At 38.0% G+C, this 8,867-nt stretch overlaps 1 protein-coding gene and 1 pseudogene across 1 annotated transcript; both read right to left on the reverse strand.

The window, feature by feature from the left end:
- Positions 1-495: 495 nt before the first annotated feature.
- Positions 496-1,435, reverse strand: LOC137389688 (putative nuclease HARBI1). The gene is made up of 3 exons (XM_068075766.1): positions 1,291-1,435; positions 956-1,133; positions 496-817 (listed from the first exon to the last, which is right to left on the reverse strand). The coding sequence occupies exons 1-3, from the start codon at positions 1,433-1,435 to the stop codon at positions 496-498; spliced, it is 645 nt and encodes a 214-aa protein (XP_067931867.1).
- Positions 1,436-3,553: 2,118 nt separating this feature from the next.
- On the reverse strand, positions 3,554-7,434 carry LOC137389689 (uncharacterized; annotated as a pseudogene).
- Between the last annotated feature and the right edge of the window lie 1,433 nt (positions 7,435-8,867).

Consider the following 8,867-nt stretch of genomic DNA (forward strand, 5'->3'; position numbering starts at 1 on the left):
CCCAAGCTCCCTCTTTATCCAAGAGTAAGAAGAGGAAGTGTGCCGAAGTTGACTTCGGCCAGGAATTGCTTAAACGTTTTGATTCAATGGATCAAGAAGATAGACCTGACAGTTTTGGGGCAGAAGTGGCCAGAGACATTTGCTCCATTAAAGGAGAACTAGAACATGAGCTAGTTATAAGAGAGATAAGGGACGTAATATTCAGGGCTAAGTTTACCAGAAGTGCACATGCTGCCCACACTGAGGAGTTGAACGGATAGCTTTATATTATGACTTCATTTTTAATACAAACTTAGTAAATATATATTGTTTAGTAATATAATAATAAATATATATTGTTTGGTAATATAATAATAAATATATATTGATTGATATTATAATAACAAATATAGTTTGCTTAATAATATAATAATATTTTGCTTAATAATATAATAGTGTATTTGCTTTTAAAATTGTTGTGACATTAAAATTGTATACAATAGACAACAACAGAGCTCATTGCGTACTGCGTACATGGGCATCTTGCCATTCCACGGCCCCAAGTCCAGTGAAGTATGATTTAAAGTGATTTCTGATGTCGGCGGCATCTTGACTGTAGCTGCGGTTTGTTTGTCTGCTGTTATGAACAGGTGTCTCGCGTCGCCAGATACCTTCCACGATTTCTCCTCCAGGTGCTATGGAGTCGGCAAACCCTGGTGGGCTGTATGGGTTTATGTTCTGTTTTCTCATAACATTGTGGAGAACACAAGTTGCTAGGATAACTCTCTTCGCATTATCTGGTGACATGACTAGAGTATTGTCCCTCAAACATCTCCATCTAAAAAATTTCAAGTGAAGCAAATTGTAAACAGCGCATAATGAAAATGTCACATAGTGCCTAATATAATAATATTTTTTGCACATGGTGTTTCAAGCAGTAAAGTAGATTGCAGATTTGTGTATTGAGAACACTAACCTAGAGGTCATTATGCCAAAAGCATTTTCAATGGTCCTCCGTGCCCTGCTTAGCCGATAATTGTAAATCTTCTTGCCATGGCTGTCTACCACTCTCCCTGGGAATGGCCGCATTAACCATGGCTTAAGAGGGACCGCCTCATCTCCTACCATCACAAATGGTAATGGCTGAGAAGTTCCTGAAATAAATACAAAATCATCAAATGACTCCTATTGTACATGTCACTCTGGGAAATTCAGGATGCCATCGAATGCCGATGAATATTAAGTGATATTTCAGCACTGTGGAAATATTTAAAGGCAAGAAATTTGTGATTTGACAAAATTTTTAATTACCTGGCAAGTTTGTTGGGGATGGTATATTGAGCTGGCCAGACTCCATTGCAGCGTTTAATGAAGACTGGCCAAAGGTTCCCCCATCAGAAAATCGTCCGGGAGTGCCAATATCAACATATGTAAATCTGTACTTGGCATCGCACATTGCCATAAATACAACACTAAACTAATTAAAAAGATATTTGCCACGTGACAAGTAATGTGCTAGTTTACAAGCAGATTGCCAAGACCCAACACTTGGTTGCAAATGGCAACGTGGTTATATTTTGTAACATATTTCACAGGTTGGCTCATCACTAATAAAAAAATTGCTACTCTAAACAAGAAATGTGTGGAGAGAATACAATGCTAGAAATGCTTTACAAACATTTTGTTACCTAAAAGTCCTCTTGTAGTTAAAATACATTGAGCCGCTGTTACGTGGTGCCTGGATTTGACAATGCTTCCCGTCTACACTTCCCAAGCAATTGGGAAAATTCCATGTCTGTTCATATCTGTAATACAAATAGAATCAATTGTTGAGACATTATGTTACATGATGCATAAATTGATGTGAACAACTAAAGTATTGGAGATAAAAATCAGTGTTTTCTCATACATGATAATTTAGCAGGTACAAAATAGCACTTTACTAAACAACGTTTTTTATTTAACTGAAAAAAAATGAACAATTATTTATAATATCTTACCCTTTGGCGATATCGAGCCAGGCATCCTCAGTAGATGGAGTTACCAGATAAGTATGACGCAAACGATCCCAAATAGCATCACAAGTGGTATAAATTATTTCTCTCGCTGTGGACAGCACTATTCTAAAAAGCATGGCTATCAATTTGATGCTGTCCCCGGTGGCTAAGTAGAGTAGAGTGAGTGTGAGTCGCAGTTCTGCTGATATTGCTTTTCTCAACTGGGTGTCCGATTTAACAATGTCTTCTTTAATAAATTCTAATATGTGATTGAAGCATTGGGGTGTGACACGGACAGCTTCTCGGTAAAGGTGCTCGTGGGAGTTGTTGCGTTGGTAAACTTCGAAAACACTGTTATAACCACCTTGCAACGCTCTATTAAGGTTAGGCATTTGAATCCAAAAACGTTTGTTCTTGTTTCTTTTGGTAATTCGCATTTTATGAATGTGAGATAGTCCTAGTAGAATCAAAAGTCGTTGACGACGTTGTTTTGTAAGCGCCATATTTACTTGTATTTATTAAGAACTCCGGAGTAACTGGTTATACAGAATTCTATTGGCTATTTGCGAGCACGCTCTATTCACTCATTGCTGGTGAATCGCTCAAGTGTGTTTATGCACTCTAGCAATATTTCCGCCCTTTTCATGACGCTCGCGATAAAGTCGCCTAGTGTGTTTATACCTTTAGGCCACTCATTTTATATTTTTAGGTTCATGGATTTTTCTAACACATTTTAGAGTATGTTGGTCGAAATAAAAATGAAAGTGTCAATGTCTGTTTTTTCTTTTTTTAATGGCAAATTTTCAATGTCGAAATTAGAAAATAAAATAAAATAAACATACATACACACGCACACACACATATATATAAATTGTTGTCTCACTCCGGTTAACCCGTATGGGGGGTAGTTTCTGCTCTGACTTGGGTCTCCTACCAGAGACCTGGGAGTTTGAGCACTCGTCTTAAGATCTTAGCTGTTCCCAGTAGCGCACTTTTCTGCAACTCACCTGAGTTGATTGCTGTTGGTATTTAGGCAAGCCACATTTTATGCGCCGGTGTTATTGCGCCCAGTGCCCCAATATATATATATATATATGTGTGTGTGCGTGCATGTGTGTGTATATATATTGTGAATATATGCATATATATGTATGTATATACACTATATATTATTAAATCCTTGGCCATAATAATGAAATATAATTATCAGTTCTGACACCAGCACTTCTTGTGTGGGTAGTGCAACCCATAAGCAGTAACAAACATCAACAAAGCCTGTTTAAATAAAATATAATACATATTGAAAGTACTACTACATAATAACCTGTTATAAATAATCACATTAATTCCTTAACCTGTTATAGTGTTAAATAATAAAACAATACACTAGTTGAAGTAGTTCATCAAACATTAATACAATTCAAATCCATTAACTACCTATACATTTAGAAGTTTTATGCAAGTATTTACACACAATTTCTAAAGAGAGAGAGATTTCAATGTTCATACAACATCCACAATATGTTCATACACACACATATATATAAATAAATATATATGTGTGTGTGTGTGTCAGTTCATGTCTTCTTCTTTTTGATTACTCTGACAGCATTCCTGCAGACTATTTCCTTTCCTGACACAAGGCAGTTTATGCATATAGGCCTCACTATGCCGTATTCTTCCTTTTTTTTTGCACTGCTGCTGTTAAAGCAATTTCAGGGTCAGCACAGTGGAAAAACACATCAGGAAAAGAAGCCGTTTTCCCCGCATAATAAGTTGTTTCCACTGGAGAAGCACACGTAATGCCCTCTCTCACCACAAACTGGTCACTGAGGGGACCAGATTCAAATAATTGACTACCACAAACATAGACCCTCTCTTCCTTCATTCTACTGATATTCTTTTCGTCACTTGCAGATAGTTTCTTTCTAGAGTAAATCACCCTTGGTATTTGGCATTCTGCGCAGACAACTACTTGAAGGACATTATCTGCCACAAGGACGCCTTTCCTTTCTTTGTCCCTTGCAGTTGGCTGGACTTTAGACTGTAAACTGGGTCGACCACCATCATGTCTCTTTGCCATACACTTCATTGAAAGGCAGGTAGGTGTCGCCATCCTTTCCAAGGACTGGATCAGGTAGGTAGGGCAGCTTCTCAAAGATCTCATCTGACAATCGTGGCGGATTTAGAATGCAATAAGCACATTGCTGTCTGGTACATTTCTTGATTTGAAATGAATAGTGTCGACATCTGCAATGGTGATCCATGAAATCCTTCAGTTGAGGAAACTTGCTCAAGTCGTTCGGTAATGCATCTGCTTGGATATTCCCATCAATCAGTTTGAGCATTTCCTTCATTGACTGTATGGACTCCTCATCTGCTGGCTGGTGCACCGCCACTTCTTCCTGCCACACTAACTTTCCGAATCTTTCATTTAGGATTGTTGTAACAGGGCGAACAGATTCAAGGTATGCATCTTTAATTTTGGGGTCACGTTCAGCAGCATTTCGCAACTTTGTTAGGCTGGTAAGTGGCTTCAGATGTAACTCGATATCTGTGAGTTCTCTGCAGAGGGAGACATTTTACAGGGCGAAATTCAAACAACTCATGCATCTTTCTGTAGGGTTGGCGTAGCTTTGCATAGGTGCAGTCCTCACTGCAATGTACATGTCCAGGTTGAGGGAAATGAACATTGCTATGCCAGCTAGTTGGGCAGATTTGAAGTTTGTGCGATGATCTGGACCGCCATCTGAATATAGAAAGAGTATTGGTAAATCAAGTTCAAGACCATCTGTACTCATTTCTCGCAATATTTGTGAATTTTTTGCAACATGCCTCATATGATTCGACGGCTGAAACATCTTGTCCTTTACAGTTACATGTATTTTACCCTAATGAAAACTATCCCGTGGATCCGAAGGTGTGTTGATGTGAAAGAGAACTGATGGTATTGCACCTGCAACATGGGAATCATGATCTGTGGCTGCTAAAACTGTGTTTGCAGGCACTAAGCTCCTGTTGTGGAGCCGCACTCCAGTTGATATAGGTGTGGTTGGTTCACCGATGGGCACAACAGCTTTATCATCTACACATACCATTATCGAATGGTCTTTCTACTCTACAGCCATCTCCTTCATCAATTTGAACTGATAGCCTGTGTAATGGGCATCTGCATGCTGTGCTCTAGCAAGTCGCTGTTGTATGGCAAATTTGACATTGAATCTTCCAGTGTATGCCATTGCAGAGTATGTGTAGGGATTGCGAGGCCAAAAATTGAACCGTAACCATGATGCTGATGGTATAGGTGTATCATCTGGTAATCTGCTAGTGATCTCTCTGCGTAATGAATCAACAGACACAGCAAATGGTAAGTAAAGATGATCTGCTTGTCGGCGCTCATGGACTGCAGCTTTTTCATCTAGGTATCGCTGGAGTTCTTCCCAGAATGGGTCACAGACTCTTCCATTATTTTGGCGCAAATCATACACGAGATCTGGATCATCAGCAGCAAGCAGACACTCCTCTAATCGATAATCAACACTGGCTGTTGCTGCATTTACTGGGGCTGATGCGTCTTCTCACAAAAAGTTGTACATTGACCTTAGAAGTGCTGGTTTAACAGAGGGGTACCGGTTTGTGAACCCTCGCCTCATTGTATGTGTCGAGTAGATTGGTATTGACTCTTTTAGTGAAGTCACAGTTTTGATAGTATCTTCATCATCTTTCTCTCCAGATCGCTGCCATAGGAAGTTTGTTTCCCAGAGAATTGCTATGGTGGTAGGAGTACAAGGTGGCTGGAAAGGGAAGTGATAGCTTTTCTAACCACTGTCGCCGTTCATATCTGTCTTCAGGTTCCAGGTTCAGTAGTGATACTGGACAATATGCGTGAAGATTCTGTACTACATCCACAACTTTGATGTAACTGTTTGGAATTGGTCCCAGAGAGGCAGGAAGATGACGCAGAGTCCAGGTGTCTTTCATGGCTCTGATTGGTTCAAGAGATGCGTGGTTGGAAGCTGTTCTTTCTCTTTGACGAAGAAGATAGTTGTGATAGGACTTCATTCCTTGAACAAGCTTGGACACTTCACTTTGGAAATCCTGGAAATTTTTGTTTGAAAACCATGGATGGTTCAAGAGTTCACACAAACGATCAATGTTCTGCTTCAGTTCATTCACATGCAACACAGGTTTTTTTCTTTTTTTGCATTTTGTAGTCGTTGCACCCTGTAAATTCTTCAAAGGGTAAAACAATAGCTCTTTCTTTGATAGTTTCGCGATGAGTATCTAGGAGCCATAGCACACTTGTTAGTGTGCTCACAACATTTCGACCAATGCCCTCCACCTGAGTTGCAAGGAAGCCGATGCCCATACTCTTCATCTTATCCAATAAGGTGTTGAACACAACATCCTTTTGGGTAGCCACTTTCCTACAACAAAAATGTTCAAAATTATACATATATATATATATATATATATATATATATATATATATATATATATATATATATATATATATATATATATATATTCAGAGTGCAGTAAGCTACACCATTCAACTAAATGGATTATACTTGCAAAATGTTAAAAACTGATATTTTACAAACACTTTAAAAACTAATGAATGTTATCAATATTTTAATACAGTGATATTCAATAGGAGTGTACATGAGCTATGAATATTTGATATGTAAATACATTTATTTCATAGAGTCAGTGTATATGTATGTATTTCTATATAGACATTCAGTCATTCCATCTACAGACTACAAGCTTGTGCTTAAAACTAGCACTAGATAGGATTGCTACTGTCATGACCAACACCAAGAAAAACCTTCCTTACCTGTATATTTACCTGATATTATCCAAATTATGTTTTCCTAAATATCAATATTTCACATTAAAATCATGAATAATATCAAAAATATTTAACCGGAGTTATACTTAAGATTAAATGTGTTTATTTTAAATATAAAACTGATTTAGTAGTATGAAATCGTATGAGGGCATTTCGGTTTTCTAAATTCTATTCAGGAAATAAATAGTTGGGCACAATATCCTCTAACGACGGCCTATCCTAGCTGATCTGGGACATTTGCCTGTTATAATATATCAAACATTACAATATTTACTGAACGATATTAAGTTGAATTATTGCCACGCTTTTATATTTAGGTTCAATTTGCATTAGAAAGATTTAATGCTTATACTGAGTAATACTAATAGATATATAGTGAATGGTTTTGATTAGATATACTGATTAGAATCTAGCATTCCAATGCAGTACTTACTTCTGTGGAGGCAAGTGGTTGTATGAGCGTGATGATGCCATGAGCACATCGAGTGCTGACGGGTGTCTGCCGTCCGGTTCACATTTGATAGCCTCTGTGTTGTATGCGTCTTCAAGCTCAACAGTGATATAGTGGCAGTTGAAGTCTCTGACTGTGGTTACCACTGGCATGTCGAGCACTGCTCTAGTACCGGATCGACCCTCCTTCGTGAAAGCGAACACAGATTTTATACTTGCTTTGTCCACATTTAATTCTTGCGATATATAGTCGCCGATGTTCTGTGAATTTGAAAAACTGACTCCATGAAATGATTTCTTACCGCTGCAAGAAATGTTGACATAACAGTCCGAAGCCATTTTGCCTTCACGATGGATTCGCACGTGGTTTATGTTGAGGTAAAGCGGTCGCAAATCACATGGAATGTCGTAAAAGATTTTCGTGGTTGAAAGTCAACATAAGTACACACTCAATCGTTTGCATTTACGTTCTTCCTTGACAGATAAGTTGGTGAATTAGATAAGCAACTTCTCAATGGTAATTGCCAGTATCCCAGTCGGAAATGTACAACAAACAGTGTTTACGACATGTTATTCCCCAGAGTTAACTAGGCAAGTCCTTTTTTTCCAATACCGAGCTTGACCCTTTGCAAATCATCTGCGGTTAGATTGTTGCACATCGTGACCAAACGCAAATGTATACTCGTAATACCAGTCGGAATTTTCTAACCGAATTCGACCGAATGCAGTAGATCTGTTTTATAGTACTGTGTATATAATGCTGTTACAAGAAAGCTAATGTTACGTTCTCAAAAAAACGTTAATCAACAAATTGCAAGTTTCGGCGGTTCAAATAAAAATACACATAGACTTTTTATTTTTTCAGCGGTAGTTTTTATCTCACGTTGGTGAATCCGTGAACCTAATAATCAAAAATGAGTGGCCTTAATAGTGTCATCTATGAGGGTTTCAAATAAACATATGTCTTGGTTTATTGTCACAGCAAAAAGTTCAGTCAATGTACCTTTGCCAGATAGGCAATTTGTGAAAAAAAATTTAACAGTTGGTATCTTTCTATTGCTTTTGGTCTTTCTTCATATTGATCCATTCCCCGATGTGTTTTGGACTTGAACTTTTATATCACAAACCTGATTTTTTTACTTGTATTTGTTTGGTTGAGCTGTTTTGCAGCTTGACGCAGTTTGTATTTTTCATTACGCACTTTAGTTCTATCCAGCTGACAGAAGGTGGGTGTATTTTTAAAGGTATGATTTACTCATTTCAAGAAATCCCATTTCCCTGCTTCATCAATAATTTTGATGTTAAGAGGCATACTTTTATTTTCTGATTTTGCACCTAGTCTGAATGAAGTGATTAGTTCAGATGCTTGTAAGAAGCACTCCTTAGTCATAAACTGTTTAACCTGATCGACAACAGGTGCATCAGTTTCAGCTAGACCAGGGGTCTGCAACCTTTTCTATTCAAAGAGCCGTTTAGACCCGTTTTCCGCAGGAAAGAACGCAGTGGGAGCTACAAACCCCCTTTGATATTTTTCATTAATAAATACTACATTGTTTAGCTAAATAAATACTACTTTTTTGTTTAGC

Source organism: Watersipora subatra, chromosome 3, assembly GCF_963576615.1.
Source record: "Watersipora subatra chromosome 3, tzWatSuba1.1, whole genome shotgun sequence".
NCBI classification, from domain to species: Eukaryota; Metazoa; Bryozoa; class Gymnolaemata; order Cheilostomatida; family Watersiporidae; genus Watersipora; species Watersipora subatra.

Coding starts and splice junctions, on each gene's coding strand:
- LOC137389688 (XM_068075766.1), bottom strand. CDS start 1,435: ATGTGCGATGCCAAGTACAGATTTACATATGTTGATATTGGCACTCCC. Junction 1,134..1,290: donor ATCCCCAACAAACTTGCCAG/GTAATTAAAAAT, acceptor TATTTATTTCAG/GAACTTCTCAGCCATTACCA. Junction 818..955: donor TTTGGCATAATGACCTCTAG/GTTAGTGTTCTC, acceptor GAAATTTTTTAG/ATGGAGATGTTTGAGGGACA.